General features: G+C 36.6%; 1 protein-coding gene across 17 annotated transcripts in view; it reads right to left on the bottom strand.

Annotated features, from left to right (window-relative positions):
* Window positions 1-26,984, bottom strand: part of PBRM1 (polybromo 1) — an 86,934-nt gene that overhangs the window by 52,223 nt on the left and 7,727 nt on the right. For 12 of the 17 annotated variants that reach the window (XM_037905599.2, XM_043552215.1, XM_037905601.2 and 9 more), the window contains 8 exons: window positions 25,488-25,631; window positions 24,540-24,656; window positions 23,558-23,626; window positions 22,593-22,691; window positions 21,384-21,469; window positions 16,995-17,093; window positions 15,931-16,022; window positions 6,433-6,649 (listed from right to left, as the gene is read on the bottom strand). In XM_037905599.2, coding sequence (XP_037761527.1) covers window positions 6,433-6,649; window positions 15,931-16,022; window positions 16,995-17,093; window positions 21,384-21,469; window positions 22,593-22,691; window positions 23,558-23,626; window positions 24,540-24,656; window positions 25,488-25,631 — 923 coding nt within the window. The remainder of the gene's footprint in view (window positions 1-6,432; window positions 6,650-15,930; window positions 16,023-16,994; window positions 17,094-21,383; window positions 21,470-22,592; window positions 22,692-23,557; window positions 23,627-24,539; window positions 24,657-25,487; window positions 25,632-26,984) is intronic. The other 5 variants (XM_043552212.1, XM_043552213.1, XM_037905602.2 and 2 more) reach the window with 1 other exon arrangement.

The following is a 26,984-nucleotide window of genomic DNA, read 5'->3' as shown; positions in this document are numbered from 1 at the left end:
ATGCCAAACTCTTTTTTTATACCACATTAAAGATGACACAAAAAAAGAGTATGAATGTGCACTGGAAACATTTGCTAACATATTAAAAATAAGTTATACAAACTTTTACTGAAGAGCATGTTACATGAAATGCATGTAACATTCTGCAAAGCTTTGCTAGTAATCTGGCCAAAAGGAAATGACACTTTATAAAGCTCCAAAAGCTGCGAATATTTACAAATCATTTTAACCAAGCAAGACTAATTACTATAATTTCTCTTTCAGAGTATTCATGAATATTCAAGGAAGATATATTTTTCCCACTTTTTTAAAATAAATGAATAGTAACACACACAGAAGTGCATTATTTTTCAGAATGAACAAACAAATGAATGTAACAGCTAGAAAGTTTGACTTCTAAATACATTGAACTAAAAAAAGGTATGTCAGTCTTACTCACATTGTAAGAAGGTTCTAACTTACAAAGCAAATGATCATTTAAACATAACAGGCTGAGAAATTTTAACACCAAGCAACTTCTTTCTGTAATTCTGAAAGAGACCGTATTTTGTAATCTAAACTGCAAAAAAGTGCTGTGCTCTATATATACACATCTCTTAGACTTTAAGGTCAGACGGAACCATCACGATCATCTAATCGTGCATTCATTCCTTTATTCAAACATCAGTTCCCATTAAATGCCACCCTTTTCCTCATCATTCAAGTGAACTGTCATGTTTTATTCCTCTATTTGCTGTAATGACACCGGACCCTCGCTAGAACGCGGGATTTGGGATCCATGTCAAGTACCGCGTTATAGTGGGGACCGTGTTAAAATGAAATTACTGTGTACAGTAAATGTCATATCGATAAAGTATAGAAAACCTTAGAAAATAAACTCCTTCTTGAAGGAAACAATAAACGAGAAAAAAAAAAGTGTTGCTTTATTAGAGATTTAAAGTAGACATTACAATAAACTAGTCTAGTTTTTCTTTAAAAAGTCAGTGAGTTGCTTTTGCTTCTTGCTGCTGTGCTGCTTCTGCTTAGCAAACTGCAAAAGACTACGTAGCTGCATAATTTTTATAGGCTCAACGTCTTGCGTCCCAAAGCAGTCTCTAAGCTAACTACGGTCGCAGTTGACGTTGGAACGACGCCCACTTCATCTTCCTTTTCTTATTCCACGGCGAAGGTCAATTCTTCAGCTTCTGGTATTTTGTTTGGTCTTACTGCCTGAAGAATTTGGTCATCCGTTAGACTTTCAGCAACGGGATAAAATTCTCCTGCTTCATCGTCGCCTCTTATCCAGGACTCGATATTTTGTGGCAGAACAGTTACTCTGAGCCCGGACAGTTGCTGGCACAGCTCCTGCATCCACTCCATGTCTGTTCTTCCAACTTCCTCCTCTGTAAATCCCTCAAAGTCAAATTCCTCGTCAGACTGTGATCTGCTTTCTTCATTTTCTTCCAGGTGCGGGTGGCCAAACGACTCTCTCAGTCCCACCATCCAACTTTATTGTTTCAGCATGTAATAAATTCCAGGAATCGCTGCCAATGTAAAAGAAGTCTTTTATAGTCAACTTCTTCAGAAAATTGGTGACAGACAACTTGCTTTCTATCATTTGTTGTACGAAGTTCCGTCGATAGTGCTGCTTAAAAATGGCGATAACACCTTGATCAAGCGGCTGGATTTTGGAAGTCGTGTTTTTAGGTAAGTATTAAACCTGTATTTTACCGTCACGGGTTCTGAGTCTTTCTGCTGGAGGATGTGCTGGAGAGTTGTTTAGCAAAAGAACGGCCTTTTCTTCTAAGCATTTTGCCCGAAGAGACAAATTCAGTGAAGAACCATTGTTCAAAAATCTCTCGTCATCCAGGAATTTTTGGAGTTCTTGTACAAAAAAGGCAGGCAATTCACATTTACGCGATGAAAGCACCAAGGCATGCGAGACTTTCAATGCACAATGGTTTTAATTTATGCTTGCCTGCTGCATTCACACAAAACAATAAAGTAAGGCGATCTTTTGCCTGTTTATATCCTTCTTTCTTACATTCATCTGTTCTGACAGCCAGGGTTTTATTGGGCAACATTTTATAATAAATTCCTGTTTTGTCTGCATTGTAAACCTGTTCCTCCGAGTAACCCTCTGCCTGTAAAATTTCCCTCAGCTTCGCAGTGTACGATTGTGTGTCGTCGTCGTCAGAAGAGCGTTTTTCTCCCGAAACTGCAATCTGAGAGATTCAGTATCTTTTCTGAAATCGCCATAGCCAACCCGAACTCGCCTTAAAATTGCTGAATTCGACATTATGTCCCCGGTCGAATGTTTCCACTTCCATGGCTATAAGCAGACCAGAGATTGGAATGCCTTTGTGCTGTTCTTGCACAAACCACATGTACACCGCAGAATCAAGAACGGCATCATTCACTAAATGGGCTCGTTTTCTTTGAAGGCCATGCTCTTCATCCAGGTTATGAATGTAAGTTCCGAGCTTGTCAGCATTCTTTAGCCATCCACGAAAGGTGGACTCATTAATGCCAATATCGCGGCTAACCTTTGCCTGGGTTTCGCCATTTCTAAGTTGTTGGATAGCGTCCAATTTCTCCTGCATCGAGTAAGCCTTCCTTTTGCCTGACATTTTTGACATCTTTCTAAAGATAAATACTGTACCTGTAAATTTTTATTACATTACATTTGTATGGCATTCTAGGCCTACAGCAATCATCTTAGGGCTTGTCTACACTACCATGTGGGGTCAATCTAAGATACGCAACTTCAGCTACGTGAATAGCTGATGCTCTCCTGGCGACTGCGCTTGCGCTCCTCATTCCGGTGGAGTACTAGAGTGGACAGGAGAGCGCTCAGCGGTCGATTTATCATGTCTATACTCAAAAAAATTGTACTTTACAGTACTTAAATTTAGGATCCATGGCCGCAACCACGTTATGTCCGAATTTGCATTATATAGACGCATGTTCTAGCGAGGGTCCAGTGTACTTTACTTTTAAATTACAGATCAAAATGTGTTTGACCAGCTGGTAACATTTACTATACCATTATATACACACAGTCAGTAGTGTGTTAATGTAAATCTGAAGGATGAGACACTTATCACACAAAAATTGAGTTAATAGCTTCCAAGAAAACCTTAAAACAGAACTTTTGGATGTTATCCATTCAAACAAAAATATGAACTGGGATATCTGATTACCGGGGTGGTGGTGCTAGGGTTTTGTTGATTAGTTTATTCTTTAAGTATTCTTAATTTAGGAGCATGTACAACTTGGCCGTAGCGTTTTGTGGTAGACAGACAGATTTTTCAACTTAACTGCCTCCTGTCCACGATTTATCACAATCCTGCACAGAACTTGCTTTATGACTTTTTGGGGGTGGGGGAAGGGAAGAGGCGGCATGATTATTCTTAGGGCATGTGCAAGTCCCCCCTCCCCCATCTCCCAATTTAATACATTAAAAAGTGGTAGTGGCTAGAAGATTATCCCAAAATTTAAGCTTTTTCTGTTGTGGAAAATGAACTAATCTGCTTCTCTTCGGTTTCATAGTTCCCAACATTTTAAAATTTTATTCAAAGGACAATTATTTAAAGTAAACTGAAGTTCTAGTACGCCCCATTTCCCAGGTGACTGTGTTCACATTATGGTGAATTTTAAACTATTTCCTGTCTGTTCTTCCAATTATTTGACTATAGAATCCAGAATAGCCAACATTATTAACTTAAATTCTCAAAATATCTACCCCATTGCCCTTTACCAAACTTACAGAAACCAATGTCTGCCAGATATATTCAATAAAAATAGTATGAGTTAGCTATTTTATCACAGCAAATTTAATTTGTGTTATTTCTGATTCCCTTTCTTCCAGCCCCTATTTATCCCCTTTCTTTTCTTCTATGCCTAACACAATCAATCAATCTCCACACTATATCTACTGTTTCTTTCTTCTGTACTCTCTCAGATAAGATGCATCCCCTTACACTTATTCTTTCTTTTTCATATTTGCTTTATCCTCTGCTAGTCATACTTGCTCTCTTCCAAGTTACACTCTCTTCTACTCCTCTCATCCTTCTTCTGTTCTGTTTGCTTTGCTCCCACCTTTCTTTCTGTCTTGTTCTCTGCTCAGTCTGTCCTCAAGTCCACTAGACAATACCATCTCTCAATATACTGTGCCAGGACTCTTTTTCCAGATCCTACAACAGCTCAACAGAAGAGCCAGTTCTGTTGCTGGCAACTAGCCGGGAGGGAACTTGCTGTCAGAGGACTAATGCCATCAGCAGCACCACAAGTAACACTACTTCTCACATCCAAACATGATCATGAATTCACTCTAAGCTCAAAAGACGGTTTCACAGGCTCACAAGACCATTGTTGGGCATGACTGGATTGGGTAAAATGTAAATAACTGTTTCTTTTAAATGGACACTCACTATCACCAATTCTCTCCACTCGTAAGCAGCTTTATGCTTTCAAGGATACAGGGTTTTTTTCATTTCAGAGATAACTTGAAATTAGCCTTAACATTTATAATGCCCCCCAAATTTGGGGACCTGAGGATGGAGAAGGGAAAGCGCATGAGCATGGCCACAAGCTTCATGGACCCTCAGGTCCCTCTCTGGCAATATAGTCTAGTTCAGTGCTTCTCAACCAGGGGTACGCGTACCGCTCGGGGTATGTAGAGGTCTTCCAGGGGGTAAATCAACTCATCTAGACCTTTACAACAGGCTACACAAAAACCACTAGCGAAGTCACTACAAACTAAAATTTCATAAAGACAATTATTTGTTTATACTGTTCTATATACTATACACTAAAATGTAAGTACAATATTTACAAAACAATTGTTTTATAATTATATGGTAAAAATGAGAAAGTAAACCATTTTTCAGTAGTAACATGCTGTGACACTGTTGTATTTTTATGTCTGATTTTGTAAGCAAGTAGTTTTTAAAAGTGAGATGAAACTTTGTGATAGGCAACTCTAATCAGACTCCTGAAAGGGGTACAGTAGTCTGAAAAGGTTGAGAGTCACTGGTCTAGCTGATTGAGCTGGGAGCCAGGAGTACCACACTTTGCTTGCCACGGACTTCTGTCTTCTGTGGCATATAACCTTTCTGTCTCCTTTTCCCCCCCCATCTGTGAATTGAAGAGATACTATTTACGTAAGTACCTCACAAAAATTAACAAATACACAGAAGTTTGAAGATGTAAAAAAGTATTGTTAGGACCCAATCTGCTTTATTTTCTCTATAGGATCGTAGGACTGAAAGGGACCTCAAGAGGTCTTCTGGTCCAGGCCTCTGCACTCATGACAGGATTAAGTATTACCTAGACCATCCCTGACAGGTGGTTGTCTAGCCTGCTCTTAAAAATCTCTAATTACAGAGATTCCACAACCTCCCTAGGCAATTTATTCCAGTGTTTAACTCTGCAAGTCTTTATATAGTTAAACTCACATGCGTTTAAGGATGCACATGCGCCTTTGGAAGAATTTTTGTCCATACAAATATGCAAAGATTACATGGCAATTTAAGTGTTGACTGAATATAATCCAAGATTTAACCAAGGTGCAGCAGACAGATAAATACCACATTTCACCAGTCAGTGAACAAGATAAAGCTAATATGAAAATTCACTTTTGCTATATACAGCATACATGAATTTCAGGCCCTTCTCTCCAGTTTGAATAAAAAAAATAACATTTACACAACACCAAGATGCATTCATTACTTCCATAAGCAATGTAATTGCTACAACAGTAATGTGTGTGAGTGTGCGTGTGCGCACGCAAATAAAATATGAAAAAATGAAGATATTGTACAGCAAAAGGAACCATGGGCCAGACTGAAATCTCAGTTACAATAAATTACAAGCAAAGTAACTCCTTTGAAGTCATTATGTATTATTACACCAAAAAGAGTGTAACAATTTACACCTTGGTGGTTGTCTAAGCAGAGGGACAAAGACAGAATGACTAGAGATAAAACCATCTTCTTGCTCCTATACAAGTATCTCACAAGGTCCAGGACAAACAACAATATGGGTGTTGTGTGGAAGCTTGTTCTATCACTAGCCATTCTGTACCTGTTTGGTAACAACATAGCTCCACCTTCAGGACTCTGAGTCCTACACCTTAATTTCAATTAAAAAAGTGAAAAAATACAAACAGAAGGCATCTACAAAGGAAGATCAGAAGATGGATGCAGACCAATTTAAAAGGCAAAATGCATGGAATTCTTTGAACTACTTAATCTATGACAGCAATTGCAGAACAAATCCATGTAACATATAGTAAACGTACGGATCTGCTTACCAAGACATATTTTTTATATATATATATATATATAAAAAACACAAGAATTAGTTCATGGTATAATAGGCCAGTAATGAAAGTAGCTCTTCAATGTGCTCAAGCCCAGCAAATATAGTTTACACTCCATGTTTTCTTACCTGATTTGCTTCAATGAAACAGGCATTTTGATTTGCTGATAATAATCTGGATATTTTTTCTTGGAAGGCAAATGGAAAAAGGGTTCGGATATAAGCTGACCCTGGTTATTTCGGCAGTTTCTAACCGTATCATAAAGCTGATAAAGAGGGTTAGAAGTATCCATAAAGGAAGTGATGCTCTCTGCTTCAGACTCTCCTTCTTCATAACGGGCAGCAGCTGTAAAAAAGAAAGAAGGAAGTAGAGAAACCGATGGGCAAACAAATAAAGCTCTGTTGTTTTGACTGTTTGACTTTAAAAATAATTAATGAGGTAATGCCTGACCCACAAGTGGGGGAATTTACCCACTTTTTAATATTCCGCTTTATAACTTTGAGAGGGATATCATATGTTATCTGCTGCTTCTGGATGACCAGGTAATAAAGTACACATCTGATCCACTGGGTTAGGACATTCAAAAGCAGTCAGGTGTGATGCTGGCTGCACCACTCGCTTGTGTACCGCTGGCTATGAAACTGATGTCTCTTAACTATGTCAGCCCAAAGAACCACTGGCTTAGAGGAACTTTGACTTGGCAAGCAGATTGCGTGCTTTACCAGGTGCAGACCTCATGCCTTTAACACTGTCATTTGGGATTACTGTAATGTGCTGTACCTGAGAATACAGACTAAGACCACTCAAACACAAACTGGTGAAGAAATTAGCTGTCTGCTTATTTAATAACCAAGCCAACAACATTAAATTACAATTGTAGAATTGTATTATTTGCCATCATGCTACAGGGTTGCATTCTGTACTTTTCTAAACGGAAATGACTGCACACATGAGTGAAGGAGAGTAAGAACACACACTGGAGTGTTACAAAATAGCCTGGCCAGGAGCAATCCACTGTTGGTGAGGCATAATATCTGTTGCATATAAGAAAGATGCTGAAGGAATTCTTTAGGGAAAGGAGGAATAATCCCTCAAATAACATAGGAAATATTTATGAACCCAAATAAAGGAGGTTACAAACCCCTTGTGCTGCAAGCATACATTAAAATCTTTAGAAATGCTAGAAAGTGAGATAATTTGCAAAATCTATGAATATCTAATAACATGATGTGGACAACATGGCACTCCTCTTACACATCCCTGGACATTCATGAGCATAAAGGGACTTGATTACCTTCCCCATGGGAATATATATATATATTTTTTTTTAACTGAGGTGTCCCATGAGAAAATACTAATGGACTACAGGAACAATTTTTTGGGTTATCCAAAGAATTTAAACATATAATAATCAGTTCCAACAGAGAGTTTTCCATGTGTGAGCCTATATATATATATCTTCAACACTTAATGTTAGAGCACTCATGTTTGTGAAATAATCATTCTTTCTCTCTCAAACTACATAAATCCAAGTAGCTGGTTTTTAAACGTGATGATTACTCAAAAAGGGACCCCCCCAAGGATGCTATTCACTTTTTCAAAAGTCCTAGAACTAATGTAAACAATGACATTTTATCAAATATAGCTTACACTTGGATTGAACTGATGATTTACATATTAAGATTTGACGTTTACATGGATATGGAAATGTGCATAATGGAGACAGAATGAGAAATCTGCAGTAGTTTTTATTTTCTGTGTATATAGGTACTTACTTAAACCTTTAATAATAAAGAAATTTGCAAGCCTCAAAATCCTGTGAAGTAGGGGAACTGAAGCTCAAAGCTAACAAGCACATTTTCAGAAAATACTCACTAATTTTAGAGATATGCTCTAGCTCCACCAGCAATCATAGGCTTGATGTAAGAATCACTTGGAGAAGTTCTGACCTGTGTCATGCAGGGGGTATCCTTGGGTTGAGTGCTGTAGCTAGAAATCATAACAGTCCCTTCTAACCTTAAAAATTTACAAATCTGTGAATGTTGTGTGCATTGATTTAAGGGCGCTCAATGTGAGACAGCTTGTGCCTGATTTCAGATGTGCCAAGGATCTACAACTGAAAGTTTTGTTGTAAGTGACTTGCCTAAGGTTAAACAAACAGTGGTTAGAACAGTTGGGAACAGAATTCACTACAAGAGTGGAAATTAGTAAACGGAGGCTGGGATTTTCATATGCGCTTAAGGGAGTTAGTTTAAGTGATTAAATTCAAAATAAATCTATATATTTATGGTGTTGAGAAATGTTCTCTTAAGTTTCTTCTTAAATTATCACACCTGGACTGAAGAGCTTATTCTAATAAAGGTACCACAAAGGAAGCAACAAAGACTACATAAAGTCTGAGGGTTGTCCAACTTAGGATTCACTTATGCCACTTTCCTTTGATTAGTACCTAAACTTATGATCCATAACATGTTTTATAATGGTATTTCCCCCTCTCCCCAAATCTATAAACTTCAGGACTAAGACTCATGAAAGTGATATTAGAAAGTAATTAGGGCTGTCAAGCAATTAAAAAAATGTATCGTGATTAACTGTGCAATAAAAAAATTAATCATGATTAATTGCATGATTAATTGCACTGTTAATAACAGAAAATCATTTATTTAAATATTTTTGGATGTTGTCTAGATTTTCAAATATATTGATTTCATTTACAACATAGAATACAAAGTGTACAGTGCTCACTTTATATTTATTTTTGATTACAAGTATTTGCACTGTAAAAAAACAAAAGAAATAGTACTTTTCAATTCACCTAAGACAAGTACTGTAGTTCAATCTCTTTATCATGAAAGTTGAACTTACAAATGTAGAATTACATACAAAAAAACTTCATTCAAAAATAAAACAATGTAAAATTTTAGAGCCTGCAAGTCCGTTCAATCCTACTTCTTGTTTGTGTAAACGATTGGCTGAACAAGTTCATTTACACTTGCAGGTGATAATGCTACCCACTTCTTGTTTACAATATCACCTGAAAGTGAGAACAAGTGTTGGCATGGCACTGTTGTAGCTGGCGTCGCAAGATATTTTCATGCCAGATGAGCTAAAGACTCATATGTCCCTTCATGCTTCAACCACCATTCCAGGGGACATGGGTCCATGCTGATGACAGGTTCTGCTCTATAAGAATCCAAAGCAGTGCGGACCGACGTATGTTCATTTTCACTGTCTGAGCCAGATGCCACCAGCAGAAGGCTGATTTTCTTTTTTGGTGGTTCGGATTCCGTAGTTTCCGCATTGGAGTCTGGCTCTTTAAGACTCCTGAAAGCATGCTCCACACCTCGTCCCTCTCAGATTTTGGAAGGCACTTCAGATTCTTAAACCTTGGGTCGAGTGCTGTAGCTATCTTTAGAAATCTCACATTGGTATCTTCTTTGTGTTTTGCGAAATCTGCCGTGAAAGTGTTCTTAAAATGAATAAAGTGTGCTGGGTCATCATCCGAGACCGCTATAACTTCAAATATGTGGCAGAATGCGGGTAAAACAGAGCTGGGGACATACAATTCTCCCCCAAGGAGTTCAGTCACAAATTTAATTTACACATTTTTTTAATCAGCATCATCAGCATGGAAGCATGTCCTCTGGAATGGTGGCTGAAGCCTGAAGGGACATACGAACGTTTAGCAAATCTGGCACATAAAGACCCTGCAATGCCAGCTAGCATGCAAATGCCTGTTCTCACTTTCTGATGACACTGTAAATAAGAAGAGGGCAGCATTATCTCCTGTAAATGTAAACAAACCTGTTTGTCTTAGCGATTGGCTGAACAAGAAGTAGGACTGATTGGACTTGTAGGCTCTGAAGTTTTACACTGTTTTGTTTTTGAGTGCAGTTATGTAACAACAACAACAATCTACATTTGTAAATTGCACTTTCACGACAAAAGATTGCACTACACTTGTATGAGGTGAATTGAAAAATACTATTTCTTTTGTTTATCATTTTTACAGTGCAAATATTTGTAAGCAAAAATAATATACACTAATTTCAATTACAACACAGAATATATATAAAACGTAGAAAAACATCCAAAATATGAGATAAATTTCATTTGATATTCTATTGTTTAACAGTGAAATTAAAACTGCAATTAATCACAATTTTTTAGTTAATTGTGTGAGTTAACTACAATTAATTGACAGCCCTACAAAAAATATATATTTAGTGCAGGAAAATAGTGTGAGACACTATAAAATGAACCATAAGGAAAAGATGTGCGTGTACAAAATCACTAAACCTACAAAACATCTAAATAACTGTAATTTAATTGTACCAGACAGACATAAAAACTAGATCCTTACATACTTTTGTACAGTTAAAAGTTATCATCATCAAAGCAGTCTCCCGATCCCCAAATTGTAGTTTGAATGAAAGCTTGGTAGAGGAGTCCCATTGGATCAGTGACACAAAAGACAGTCCTCTAATGGTCATATCAAGTTTCCAGCAGACATTGTCATTACGGTTAAGCATAGCCTGACCATGTTTCAGCTTTCTATCCCATTTAAGCAAAGAGATATTAAACAAATTATAAGTCAGTAGACAGCCAGGTCATATGACACACTAGTGTTATCTTTCCTTTCCAATCTGAAACTGATGGTCCACAGGAGTGTTCAGCTGCATGACAACTCCCAGACTACTCAGACACAAGGGAGTGGGAGGGCACACCTCTGTAGCTATGCAGTGGCTTCAAAGAAACGCTCACTACTATGGTGGAACAGACACCTAAAGCAGTCTACCCTATCCCACCTTTGGGAAATAATGGCAACAGACCTAACAATGAATATTTATGGTACTAACCTGTGCAGCTAAAAGTTTTAAAACTAAAACACTCCTCTCCAGTATCCACCCTTTAATAATAACCAGGGTAATAACTGCAAATGATTCAGAGGACATTGGCAGGTGAAATCAAGCACACAATTTACATTTGAAAAATTAATTTTTTGTAAAGCTAAGATGAGTAGTTATGTTTCCATTAATTTGTTTTAATTAAAATAAAAACATTAAAAAAAAAATTACCCTGCAATGTTTTAAACCCAAGATACTGTCACATTTTGCTGTGCATGAGCACCCATGCATAAAATGAAGAGTGAAACAGGCTGGTTCATTTTTATTCTCCAAGCGGAGATAAATGCTTAAGTAAACTAATGACATAAATGGTAAAAGTGAATGAAAAAATTAGCAATATAAATCCAAAGAATTTTAAGTCTACCTGTAGCACAGATAAGAAAATTGTTCATTCTGTTCAACATTTTTTTAAATGACAGTGGTCCTTTCTCTTTCCCCTTCACAGTCAGCAATTAAATAGGTTGGCCGGTGAATGCTCTGCAAGAACATTTGGAAGGGGATGTAGAAAGACTGTGACAAATTCTCACTAAGCATCTTCTGCAGAGTGTGACAGAAAGAACAGCCCAGCCCCTCCATCTAAAACGACTATAAGCCATGAGTTACTACAGACAGATGATCACCCTTACCGTGTGGGCACAACAATAAAAATACAAAACAACCCCAAGCACTAATTAGACCTACTTGCCCTTAGGACACTAAACCACTTACTGGAAGGCTATAAAAAGCCTCTCAGAAAGGCCTGTTTCAGGTTCTTGGTAACATTTTATAAAATGTTTGTGTTGCGGGGTGGATAAAATTCAGTGAATTTTAAAAAAATTAAAAATTGATTTTTATTTTAAATTAAATATATTTTTCTTTTAAAAATAAACCTACTTAAAATTAAAGTTGAAATTATGACAACCTATGTTAAGGTCTAAGCTTACTGTAATCTATTAAAACTGATTTGAATTATATAAAATAAATGAACTTTAAGCAGTACATGTTTGCTGATGAAGTTTTAAAGAAAGTCAAACCAGTGAACTGGTGAAGTCACTGGCCAAGCCCCTACAACCAATGTTGTGCTAAACAAGCTTTTGACAACAGTCTCTTCTGAAAGTGCAGAGAATATTTTTTTCATGTCAGTTTATTCAACTGGTTCGGAAGTTCAATGACTAGCTCATTCAAAGTTGAGAAACATAATGGGAATTAAAGCAGGAAAGCTTGTTTTCCTCTTCCAGTGTATAATTAAAAATTAGGTGTGAGAGAAGATACAATCTATTAGTTCCAAAATCTTGAAGGACATGGGGGCTAAAACCCAATCATTTCAATTCACTAACTACAGATAATCTTTTGTTTAATAAATCAGTTAGTTTTAAATGCCAAACATGTTTTGATACGAAAAAATTATGTAACCAACATATTTAAGGTACTTTTATTTAACTAATAAAACCCCATTTAAAAATACTGTTTTTGTGCAGTTTTAATTGAATTTGTAAGGAAATTGAAATTCAGCTGGATACAAATCACAAGTGAAAAATTAATCATCAGTAAATAAGGAATGGGTCATTCACCATTTTCTAATATAAAAAACTGTAAAACTTAAGAAGCTGAATATATGTATGTTAAGCTACATAACTGCTTAAATAATGATACAGTGCTAAGTATTGAGAATCAGCTTCTCCAGGAAAACAATTAAAAAGTACAAATGCAAATGAAGAGTAAAATAGATTTATATCAAGGTTCCCTGCTTGCTGATATAAACCACTGATAGAAATCAATCTACCCCATTGTGTTATGTCAGAAAAAACAAGCTAATCTGGCATGTCCCATTTTCTTATTATTTTGATATTGACAAATCATTTGACCAGATACCTTCTCTAGTCTAAAGACTTATAAAAAACCCCTTGATTTCTCAATAAAAGAATAATAATGTAGTATATGTAAATATGTACTCTGGGTGTTCTGTACAACAATGAAATAAGAAGACCTCCAAACTAAAACCTAAAGAAAGAAAAAAGAGTAAGCACCGTAAAGAAAAGATAAAAAAAAGAAAAAGATTTACATAATATCACCACAGATATGTGTCACGCTGACAGGTGCTTATAAATGCAGTATTAACAATAAATTTTGGTTCACGAAGACCACCTTATTTGGGTAGCATCAAAAGTGTCAGAGGCACTTCTAATAAAAGACCCTTGAAAAAGAGAAATTTTCACTTGTTTTTTAGAAGTGGGTAGAAATGGATTGAGATCAATGTCAAAGGGAAGCAGGTTTCGCAGCAAAAAATGTGTTCACCTAACATCCTAAAGTGAGACTGCAGATTGTTTAAAGTTAAGTGGTTCCAGAACACAAACACCCATTAGGAAGAGGCTAAACTTGGAGATTATAATCAGTAATGCTCACTTTAGACAGTTGGTTTCATGTCTACACACCTGGCAAAACACAAGCCAGATGCAGAAAAGACTAAAACAACAAGTTACATACTATTAAACAGGTTTTTTTTGTTTTCTAAATAAGGCACTGTCTGTTGTACATTTCATTCCACAACCACTTCTCCCTATCCTTGACAGGTGCAAACACTTAACGTATTGCACTTTATGGCTGAAAACTTGAGTGCTCTTGAAAGTGGTATTGCTGATATGGAGTGACTGCAAATTGACAGAAAAAAAGACAACTTGATCTTTTTACTGGCCTTGAAAAATCCACTCACCCATACTGGGTACAAAGCTTTCCTACCAGAGTGTGCCTGACTTCTGCAACATCCACACTTTCATTTAAAGAAAAGATTATAGCTCCTACAATTGGGGGGAAAAAAAAAACCTTAAAAATGTGAACCAAATTAAGCTGATAATGCCACGCATCTCCCGAAGTCAGAAGACATACTTCCAGTGACACTGCTGCTGCTCAGACCTTTACTAAGCTGCAGCAGAGAGAACAAGGGTCTTTGTCAATATGTGCTGCTTTTCAGAATCTTGCCAAGCAGTAGTGAAACTACAAAAATTAATCAAATTCACTTGGTGAGGGGGGCTCAGAAACAGAAACTGGGAGGAAGGTTCACTTGGGACAAATGGGAAAGGACTGCAACTCCTTGCAGCAGCTAAAAGTCTAAGGGAGAGGTAGAATACGATACCCCTCATCACAGGAGGCTAGAGGAGACTGTAGGGTAGCAGAGGCCATTCACCCAACCTTGCAGCAGATAAGAAGTTCTGGGTTGGGAAGAATACAGAAAGGAAAATGAACATGTCTCCAATCAGAGTTCAGGGACAGCGTCCTGGTAAGAATCACAGCATGTCCCCTTTTCCCAGCAGTTGGGCATAGTTAGTGTCTCATCTGGCCACTGCTTCTTTAGGATGTTTCTTCTATCTTTCATACTGGTGGTTTGGCTAACAGGTATCTAGTAGAATGTCTTAGCTCTGCATATGAATAGATGAGGATGAGGGGATGTGTGTGAGAGGACAGGTGGGAGAGACTGATTGGAAAGAAATAAAGTACTTTTGAAATAAGTCATATTTTAAAAGTTATTAATGAGATAGTTGATTGATAACATGTTACAACTAACCACATTACACAACTGTTTTATTCTTTTAAATTGCGAGGGGAGGGAAAAAAGACATAGGAATTTTTACCGTGACAAGTAAGCTTAATCCTCAGGCTAGTAGAGAGTTGGTAAACTGTCTAAGTCCTGTCTTATTTTTATTTTAAAAAAAATACCCAGACATGTCCAATTTCACAGGAATAGCAAACAAAAACAAAACTCAGATAAAAGAAAACTGAGGAAACTGTTCTGGAACAGAGCACTGAGAAGGTTACTAGAAAAATTAGGAAAAAGGGTAATAAAAAGAATAAAGTGGCCTCCTTTGGGGAGATATATTTTAAAGGTCATGACCAATATACATGGATTTAGTACAACTTTTTATGCTAATGTTAAGGTGCTAAAAAGGCTGATGATGAGAAAAGTAAAACGGGATGACTATATTAAAAGACATTTGTTTACATGTTTTACGTTAATATTCACTTATTTGCAAGATTTTACAATTATTATATACTATTAGTAGATTTTTAAAAAATGTATAAATATCTAATATAGAGATGGGTGAGCTGCCACCATATCATTTAAAACACAAAGAGCCCTGCTGCTAAAGTTCTATGTAACCTTAAGAATTCTACCCGGCCATGTTAATATAAGACCTACTATCTTTTGCTATCCTTTTAAGTAATAGCTGTGATTTCAGTGTTTATATTGATGCCAGAAGTTAGAATATGTAAGAGAAGATTGTCTAAGCATTGTATTTAAGATCAACAGTAAAGCTTAATAAATAAAATAAAATAAAACATTTCACTAAGAATAAAGTTAGATGACCTGTGAACTTGTACGAATCTACTTTTTTCTATTCAATACTAGAAGAGTATCCAGTGTCTTTTCTAATTTAACACAATGATATAAAAACAAGCAGCACTTTTCCCAGTTTATAAAGCTTTCATGGATTGCAATGCAACAAAAATCAAAATCCAAGCAGGTAACTTATTTTGGCTTTCCTTCACTTGCCAACTGCACATTTCATCTACACTTCTAGCAACCAGTGACCAGCACTGATGAAATTGCATGTCATGCTTTGGAAACTATTCAAAATAAACTGGAATCAGCAGTGTCCAGAAGAGTAGCAAAGGAAGTATCATACAGACATCGTTCAGTAAATTTTAATAAACTGAAATTGGTACAAGTGAAGTATTAACTCCTACCAGCCAAAGCAGCATCCTCATCACTTTCTGATCCATATTGCAATGCCATGGTTATTGCAGATAAACGATCCCCTTGGACTGATCTTTTGTTACTTTAAAAGTAAAAAGAAAAGCAGTGTATGTATCAAACTACTGTTTAGTTATGTTCTGTGGATAATTGGTGGAATATGAAGGTCATGTTAGCAGTCCACAGAACCACCACCAGAAGAGCAGAGAGGACTAACCCAAGAAAGATGGGAAGTTAGCAGAGGACAATGGCCCATGATATCATCTATTTTATAAAATGCTCCACCAAGTTAAAAAGTTGGAGAACTACTGCAATAGGGAAGTTAAAGCTTAGTCTGCCCAACTCTGCCCTACTCTTAATATTTACCATTCATAATGAAAAACAGTTCAAGATGAAGAATCAAAAAGCACCCACCAAGGCATGATTTTCTTGTTACTTTGTGGGAGTGACAAGAGGCCATTGATCGTGTTCAATATACTAGGCCACAGAACTCCTGAGTGATGAACAGGGCAGAATACCCCACATAATCGTGACAACTGATTGAGTCTCCTGGAACAGTATTCCAAATGCATCCCTTTTCCTTTAAGGGTTTTCTCCTCCATTTTGCCTCTTCTTGTTCTTTCGTTTTACATGTTTAAAAATTATTTTAAAATTATTTTAAAATATTTGTGAGTTGAAATACATATCTTTGATACTTCTAACATGACCAGTTTTGTAATGAAATATAAAATGTTGTTCTTTGGAGCATTTCCAAGGAAATAAATGTTAAATTCTGTTAAATTTGTATCATAGTTGATGTAAGTAAAACACTAAAAATAATAAAGAACAATATAGAGTAAATAATCTATTAAACTATGCTATTTGGGAAGTAGGGATTATTAAATCTGATATTTTAATTATTGTGTATATAGGTCATTAAGCTTGAGAGTTCACTTAAAAAACACACCCCAAATTTCAGAAAAAAGCTTTGACTGTAACAGTTCCAAATGACCAAAATAAATAAATAAAAAATAAACTAACTGGATGGCATCCACACCAAAACAGACAATTTACTTACCGGTAATATTTGTTAGTAGAATTTCTCTCATCACCAACACTGCCTTTACCCTGTGAGGAAGGACCTGTCAGTTTGGAAGCAGCCAAATTTGATGGAGTCCTTGAAGAAGAAGAAACAACGCAGAGAAAGGGAGAAAAAGAGAAAGTCGCCTTAGACGCAAGAAGAGATGCAACTAGAATGTAGCTCTTTCACAGAGTAATCTTGAAAAGGGCTCAGAGAAGGCACAAAAAATGTTATGTTGCTAAATGTAAAGTGATACGCTTAGGGATAAATAATACCTAAGTTAATCATAATGTAAATGATGATGAATTTGTTTATAAAGGTAAAAGAAAAGGTTCTAGCAATATTGATAGAAACCCTATTTAAATTCTCAGCCCAACATACTGCAGCAATAAAGATGGTTAACAGGATATTACTAAAAATTGATAGGTTAACAATACAAAACCAAGCCTATTGTGTTATCACTTAATAAAGCATATTAAATTGTGTTGTGGAAACTGTTGTATATTGGTCATATTATCTGAAGAAAGACAGATAAGTGCACTGCAAAGGGGCAATTTATGATGATGAATGGAATGAAGGATGTGCATCTGGATAGAGACACAAAATTGGGATTATTCTTGACATGAAGATTAGAGTATTTAAATCAGCAAAGAGTTATTATAAAGTTAAGCTTTTTAAAACTAAGAGGAAAAATAGGCTAGAATAATTTAAGGAGGTTTTTTGCTAAAAACAGTGTAAGGTGAAAGACTCCCAGATGAGGTGGAAGAATTAAGAAGTCATGGATCTTAAAAAAAACCTAGATGACCCATCTGGAGTTTAATAAGTTAAAAGGGATCTGAAATAACAGGTCTGTGCTTAACAGCAGCCAATAGCAGTCTTCAGGACAGCAGAAAGGACTTTTTTCTAATTAAACTTTTCTCTCCTTCAAATTGACTATGAGGTGTCTGGGGAATTTTATTTTTGTTTAAGAGTGGGGTTTTTTTGGCCTGCTTGAGGCAAAACACTTTTTAAAAAGAATTTTTTAAAAGGTATAGAAATCAAGATGAGAGCTATCAAATTATTCTGGACATGAAGTCAACTTGTGGCCCTACACAACAACATAGAAGTTTCACAGACAAGGTAAAATATTAAAAGAACCTTACAGAATAAGATAACTAAGGGATAGAGAAGGGATTGGCAGTACTAGAGAGAGGAATTCAACTAACAAATACTAATATAATTGTTTGTCAGCCATCTTCACACAAAAAGTGTTACGGTTAAGATACAGTCACAGCCTCAAAATTAAATACAGTACCCAACCTTGCAAGGTCCTGATTCCCCCTTTACTCCTAATGAAGTCAGCGAGTCACAATTTAGGCCCTGATCCTGAAAATCCTTAAACATAGATGTAGACCTACTGATCTCAGTAGGTCTACATCTATGGAACTACACACGTGCTAGGTTTCTGTGGTGTCAGGGCCTAAATGAGCTATAGTAGACTTTAGAGAGGACACGGCCTGCGCCGCTTCCAGCAGCTCCCATTGGCCTGGAGCAGCGAACCGCGGCCACTGGGAGCTGCGATCGGCCGAACCTGCGGACGCGGCAGGTAAACAAACCGGCCCGGCCCGGCGGGGGCTTTCCCTGCACAAGCAGCAGAACAACTTTGAGAACCACCGTTTGAAAGAAATATTTTAAAATGTTTCAAGAATTATTCCTGCACATGAATTCCCTCTGCCAATTTTTGTGATTTTACAAATCACATTTTCTTGTTTTTCCTCCCTGCTGTTGTTGTATGAAAGACTTATGCAAACAGGGGAAACTGACTGATTAAACAGAAGACACAGTAAAAATTGACTATACACTCGAAGTACTGACAAAAGCACCAAGTAAACTGTAAAAAGTGTCAGGTTTCAGAGTAACAGCCGTGTTAGTCTGTATTTGCAAAAAGAAAAGGAGTACTTGTGGCACCTTAGAGACTAACCAATTTATTTGAGCATAAGCTTTCGTGAGCTACAGCTCACTTCATCGGATGCATACTGTGGAAACTGCAGAAGACATTATATACATACAGAGACCATGAAACAATACCTCCTCGCACCACACTCTCCTGCTAGTAACAGCTTATCTAAAGTGATCACTCTCCTTACAATGTGTATGATAATCAAGTTGGGCCATTTCCAGCACAAATCCAGGTTCTCTCACCCTCCGCCCCCCCCCACCCCCCCCACAAACTCACTCTCCTGCTGGTAATAGCCCATCCAAAGTGACCACTCTCTTTACAATGTGTATGATAATCAAGTTGGGCCATTTCCAGCACAGACCACTCTCCTTACAATATGCATGATAATCAAGGTGGGCCATTTCCAGCATAAATCCAAGTTTAACCAGAACGTCTGGGGGGGTAGGAAAAAACAAGGGGAAATAGGCTACCTTGCATAATGACTTAGCCACTCCCAGTCTCTATTTAAGCCTAAATTAATAGTATCTAATTTGCAAATGAATTCCAATTCAGCAGTTTCTCGCTGGAGTCTGGATTTGAAGTTTTTTTGTTGTAAGATAGCGACCTTCATGTCTGTAATTGCGTGACCAGAGAGATTGAAGTGTTCTCCGACTGGTTTATGAATGTTATAATTCTTGACATCTGATTTGTGTCCATTTATTCTTTTACGTAGAGACTGTCCAGTTTGACTGGAAATGGCCCAACTTGATTATCATACACATTGTAAAGAGAGTGGTCACTTTGGATGGGCTATTACCAGCAGGAGAGTGAGTTTGTGGGGGGGGTGGGGGGGGGGCGGAGGGTGAGAAAACCTGGATTTGTGCTGGAAATGGCCCAACTTGATTATCATACACATTGTAAGGAGAGTGATCACTTTAGATAAGCTATTACCAGCAGGAGAGTGTGGTGGGAGGAGGTATTGTTTCATGGTCTCTGTGTGTATATAACGTCTTCTGCAGTTTCCACAGTATGCATCTGATGAAGTGAGCTGTAGCTCACGAAAGCTTATGCTCAAATAAATTGGTTTGTCTCTAAGGTGCCACAAGTACTCCTTTTCTTTTTGTAAAAAGTGTATAGTTCTCTAATCTCTTTAATTTATACTAATCTTAGGTGATATTTGTAACAGAAGGTAAAACATTTAAGACAAATATTTAAGTTAACTGAATGCCTTTAATGTAAGGATGTTTGTGGAGTTCTCTATCCTATCACAAAAACAGCTTCAGAAGAGGAGAGATTTATTTCGGAAAAGGATACATACTCCAAGTAGGTCCTTTGCAAAATATCTAAAGAACTTCCCTTTCTGCCAAGGAAGTTGTTAACTCTTGTGCTCATTTGGAAGATGTCACTTAGCTTTTCTGATAGAGAATATAATTCACCCTGGTAAGTATTTAATACCAGTTTTGAGAACTGCCAATGATATCAAGTGAAACTTATGAGAGATCTGGATCTGTCTAGATATAGTCTGAGATAAGAAATGTGCATAAAAGATCCAGATTGATATTTTGAAGAGTGAGGATTTGGGTGGGAGGAAAATGCTTTTTCCAGTTAATGTGATTTCAGGAAGGAAATAACAGGGCCTGAAAACAAAAAAAATCTCAACACCTATTTGTTCGAGACCAACCCCTACAGCCCAAATGACAAAAACCTGCACTACCCCCTCTCCCACAAGCCATATCCATTTAATTTACATTTCCAAAACTTCACTCCATCCCCAACAAGTCAATTCTGTCCCTACCCACACACAATTCTGCTCCTTATTACAATTAAAATAGATTTTCACATACAAAGAGTGTTACTAAATCCTGGGCTTTTCTTCAAATGATTGCTAGACACCTGAATTAATGAATTTTGGGCTGTTTCTCTGCTCCCTCCCAATAAATATTTTGGGCTCATGCAAAAAATGAATCCTTGGTCCCCCTAATTCTTTGCAGGCCTCCAGGATACATCAGAGGCCCTTGGCCATCCAGCAACTCTTATGAAGACGGGCACGCTCACCTAGATCCTCAAAATGTATTTGACCTCAGTGGGAGTCAGATGCCTAAATATCTTTGAGGATCTGAGCCTGTGCTCCTTGTTCCAGCTTTTCTGTTTCTACCTGTTAAACACATAGAATAGAAGCTGGCTCAAACTTAACTTTAGGGGCTCCTACAGGCTCTCTATATTTCAGTGCCAAATATATCTTAACAGTAGGAATATATCACTTATACAGTATATTTCAGCAGTTACCTTCAAAAATCTATTTCAATGGTCTATAAGATTTAAAGCTACAACAAGCAAGTTAATTTTATCTATCATTTCCTGTTTTTGTTTTTTTGGGGGGCAAAATTAAGAAACTAAATATCAATAAATACATGTAAACCAGACCTCAAACAGCACTTTTTTGTGTGTTTGTTTTTTACTTGCAGTACCTGATTCGAAGACTTGACTTGGCCAGTTCATTATGTTCAATTTCAGCCTTTTTCATATTAAATATTTTTTTAATAGCATTTGCATCCTGTTAATTGAAATAAGAATACTCCATTTTAGAAAAATGAGACTGAGTCAAGGATTTACTCTAATTCTATGGATATAAATATACAGATTTAAAATAGTGTGAAAAGAACAAAAGTTAGGGTTATATATTTTCTTGATAGAGAGTGAATTTGACCAGTGTCAGAAGTCTATAGCAAAATTTAACTTGAAAAGAGACTTTCAATGGTTAAATAAAAGGGAATAAAATGGTGGCTAGTGTCTATGGCACTTCTTTGCAAATCCTTAAAACAAAATCTCCACGACTTACGCACACACAACAACAATACATTAGAATGAGTGGGTTTGTCTGTCTTCTCTGCACTGGAAGATGATTGGTGTCATAGCTAGCCTGCCTTAGCATTCTATCCACCTCTACTCTTATACCAATAGAATTTACCCTTAGAATATAACATATATGTAGTGCCCTTCATCCCAAAAGTTAAAAGATATGCAGGAATCACTTCACCACTGAAATTCATTCACTTTTAGGTACAGGAAGGAGGTAGGTAGAAAATATGCACACAACATGTCAGTCAATTGAGAGAGAAAAGGAAGTGGTGAGGGAGAGATGAAAAGTGAGTTTTGGCCGTATGATGCATGCATACTCTTACAAAAAATGGAATAGGATCTTTAATATCCATGCAAAGGAGCAGGACCTCCATCTTTCAGGCTTTATGCTGCAGACCTCCCTACACTAAACTGCGCAGTCTGTGATAATGAACAGTCAAGTGCCATGATTTGAATTTGTAATGCCAGGAATTCTAGGCATTTCTAACCTAATAGCCAGTGAGCCATCCTCTATTCCTATAAGACACCAGGCTGATTCATGTTCCATTTGAAGTAAAATTGGAAGAGAGAAATGTATAGTTGGCGAGCAGAACAGTCAACAAGGAAAGAATATGAGTTTCAAACTTCTAATAGGGAACTACTAACAATAAAAGGAATAGAAATTAGTTGACAATATCCTTTTTAATATTTTGAGATAATTAGAAATGCTTTAGAACCTTATAACATAAAATACCATTTTAATAACTTAAAAATATGTAATACAATAAATAAAGATTGAAACCCTGACTTAATTGTCAAAAAAAAAATCTGAAAATAACCTTGAATACTTGAGATCCAGGCTCATTATAGGTTTTGGCATTCTTTGCTAAAAGATCTATATCCTTGGCCATTGCATGAATGCTTTTATAACTTCCATTCTGCAGAACAAAAAATAGAACAGTTTACTCTTTAGATAAAAACTGATCCTTTTTATCCTGTCACATGAAGAAAGAAAATGCAAAACACTGGAAAGTAAAAGGTAAGTTCACATTGAAAAAAGACATTTCTTTATGCAGCATATAAACAAACAAAGAATTCATTGGCAAAAAAGAAAAGAAAATCATAGAGGTGATACAAATATAAAAGTTATTTTTTCTGTGACAGGTCCCACAAACTAAATGAACAATGCACTGACTCCAAAATTATTTTAATCAAACTTTAAAACACATCATTCGGATTACCATTTTAACTCATCTCTATCCTCCACTTCAAGTTGAGAATGCATTAGCAGTCAGTATTTCACAAAATTCTGGAATTAGAGACTAATATTTCATTTTAAAAATTAGATTTGAATGATTTCAGGTTGTAGAAATCACCAATTTCTAGCTCTAGGAGTTCAAAAAACAGCTAGCTAAAACCAAATAATAGGAAAGGGTGAGTGGGACAAAGCAAGATGGTAATGAGAATGACACTAATCTAAACTTCAATATCTCAATTTGCCCTGGCCAGAAATGACTACTTTATACTAGTACATGGCCAAGAAATCACAGTACCTGGCATTTCATTCAGATCAACAATTAATGGTTTAAGACACTGAACCTTAAACTGTGACTACTTTTGGCACACTAGTCCAGGACTGACTATAGCTAGTCCTGAATCTCAGAGCAGCATAGTTTTCAGTTTCTTAATTTACTGGTAAAAATTACACTTACTACTGATCTACATAAAATTTTGCTTCTAAACTTTAAAAATCTTATTTTTCCAAAATTACAATATACAGCTCATTAACATGATCATACTGTACCTGTATCCTCTGGGCAATAGTCTTAAGATCTATGGGCTCTTTAATTATTGCATAATAGTCAGGATATTGCTAGAAAACAAAAATGATATATCTATGGTTGTACACTGGCACATATAATTCACAAGGGAAACACTTAATAAAAATCAGTATTAAATAAACACTTATATTTGATGGCCTATTACCAAAGGCAGCTAAGAAGACAGATTACCACCACAAAACAGCTGAAAGATTATGTACAAATTCAGCATTGCAACTTGATTAAGGTTTATTCTCTTAACCAAAATGGTTTAATTTCTCCATATCATTAAGATATACATTGCTCACATAACTAATATCGATTAACAACATCTGAAAGGGTTTATTTATACAGATTCACCAAACGAGTTAATGAACTCAGAGACTAGATCCCTTACACTAAGATGAAATTTAAACTAAGTGGAGTTACACTGACTCTGAACTGAGCTGTAAATGACTTCAAAACAAAATTTATATTAGTAAAAAGATTATTTTAGGGTTGATCCATAAACCCCATTCTACCAGCAGAAAGCTGCTAAAACAAAAAGCAGCCCTTACAGCCAATTAAGAAAAATGAAATACTTCATCATTTCACCAAAGTGATATGAAAAAAACTATTTCCTCAGAAAGAAGCAATGATTTTATAACATGACCTTTATCTGATAATGCGTAACAACATTTTGATATTGATAGCTATTAGACATTATACACACACCTAATAGTTTGCTCTCAGTGTTAAAATGTTATAGTACATTATCTGATTAAACTGATAATGGCTTCTTCAGTAAACAGGCATAAGGGGGCAATTTCCACCACATAGCAAAATGTTATGACTTGGTAGCGCTTAAAGTATTTTTATTTATTTTTGTTCACTTGACCGTTAGTCTCACAGTCAGCCCACAGTATCAGTTATACCATTTTCCAGATACCAAACATAGAACACAAGTGACTTCATTTCACTACTTACCACTTTAGAGGGAAGCTTCTGAAACAGCTCACTTATGAGACGTCCTGATGGGTTGGTGGCTATGGCTACAGCTTCAAGCAGCTGTTCAAGAATCTCTTTCAAGTAGCTTGGAGAAGACTGGTACAGGAAATGAAGTTACAAAAAGCTTTGATGAGAAAGATTTCAATTTTATAAAAGCTTCTAATGGCCCCTGTAAAATATTTCAGTGTAAATGTATAAACGTTCTTTTTCAAGGAAAAGAAGATGAAAACAGCAGCTATAAAGATGTGTGCAACTTTTCAACAAACAGTATTATGATTATGCATTTAGTAAGACACGTGAATAAGTCTGAATATCACATACACATTTCGTGCACAGATCTGTTTTTCAGAGTTAAATAAAAATATGCATTGTAATGTCATGCAGTACTAACGGAGATTTGCAGGTGTAGCTCTAGCCTAAGTCCCTGGGTTAAGGCAGTAAAAAGAACAACAAGTCTGAGAATAACACCATGGTGTTCACCATACAGGTGTTTCATCTGAAAGTGTTCTCAGGGGGACCCAGGTTTACTTGCACCAGGCCTCAGATCATGCAAGTTACAGAGGTCATATTTATTATAAACTGATTAAAATGGAACCACATATACAATAGTTATATCACTGATCATCTTGTAACTATTTATTTCTTAAGAGTTCACTAATATATGCACAAACATATGCAAAGGTATAAATACCTACTTATTGAGTACTGAAACCATTACTGTTTTCTATGTATGTGTAAGAACCCTTAAACAGTATATCAGAACATAATCTAGTGATGCATGTCCCATCACCTGTTTTGGCTCAGCTTAATAACTACACATCGACCGATGTCCCTCCATAAATTGAGGTTAACCTTATTCTGAAAGTCCAGTTTTCACACACCTCTTAATTTCACCAGCAAACTATAAATGCAACGCTTCCTACTTACTACTTCAGATATTGCCCCTTGATTGTCATGCCCTTCATCCTCTTCCTCCTCCTCCTCAGTATCACCCTTCTGAACAAACTCATTCTTTGTGCGCATATACAAATCCCACAGTTTGCAGGCTGCTTTATATTCAGGAGAATCTGGCTGTGAGAATGAACCAAACAGCACAACATTATTGCTAGTCAGTTATTTTAAAAAAGTGTTCTTAAAATTCTGAGCATTCTGAAGTGAAATATATTAAATAATAGAAAACAGCAATTACTGGCTGTGTAATTCTTCAACACAGTGATGTCAGGAATGGTAATGAATTAAAATAGATGTCCTTAAGTGTGGTGGAGGCTATTAGGTAATTTACCCAAGATTTGCAGTGAAGTTTGGATTTCTTTTATCCCCTCTCTGCCACAAGATATTGATTCTTTCAATGCAAGAAATACAGGAAAACATTCTAATTTTTTAAGATTCTGAAACACACTTTTTACTTTTTAATTAAATTTTAGAAAAGAGGCTAACAAAATGATTTAAAGATAACCTTAATAAAACCCATTAACATCTAAAGTGTACCATTCATATCGGGGCAGCAGAACCACCGGGACGAGGGGAGCTAGTGCTGATCTATGTCCCTGGTCTCCTCCACATGTCTCACACAGCTCTCTAACCCTGAGCTTCGGCTTGAACTGTCTCTGACTGAGCCCTGCCCCAGACACAAGCAACTTCTGACTGAGTCTAGGCCAAGGAGCATGTAGGAACCAGGGTGATTAGGCCGGGGCCAGGAGAAGCTACCCCCAGAAAGAGAGAGACCCCAATTTCCCTATTCTGCCCTGTTACTCGCTCTCTCTGCTCCTGCATTCAAAGTGAGCTTCGATCACCTCTGATTTAGTGCATAACTACTGCTTTTTTAAACAGAGTATAATACTGCAGAGATTCCATATGAGTGTCCTGCACACCACTGATGCTTAGCAAACCACTTGTTTGCCACTTAGCCCTCCTGCTTGTTTCCAGCTGAGAGAAGGAATTGATGGAAGCAAGAGATGAAATCATCCCACTAATTTTGCTCTTTTCTTTCAAAAAACAAAAAAAATATTATAAATTTGCTTTTCTGTATTTTTAACTTGATCGTTCAGAATGACCAATTCATTAAATGGGAAGTGTATTGGTAAAATACTTTAAATCTGTTCGTCCTTTACTTGCCTGCTCAGTACTGAGTTCAGGATTCTACTTGTGCTCTTTAATGTTTTTCCCCAAAGGAAAACACACATTACATGAGACACCTAAAAAGTCATACTTTCCTAATATTTTTCCATGGAAGAAATTGTTGTAGTTGGGCAAGAATGCTACAGGGTTATGAAAGAGAGAGGAGGCGGCATATTAGGTAATCTCTGTATTAAGATCTGGTCCACACTACAGGAAAGTTTTGGAACCACTGTAGTACTGGAACAGATGTATATTATCATAGTGGTCTCTTACCTATGAAACTGGCTGTATCTTCTAAAAGCACCC

Source organism: Chelonia mydas, chromosome 7 (assembly GCF_015237465.2).
Source record: "Chelonia mydas isolate rCheMyd1 chromosome 7, rCheMyd1.pri.v2, whole genome shotgun sequence".
NCBI lineage: Eukaryota > Metazoa > Chordata > Testudines > Cheloniidae > Chelonia > Chelonia mydas.
The sequence above is the reverse complement of the archived record's forward strand: the minus strand, read 5'-3'. Positions and strand labels throughout refer to the sequence as shown.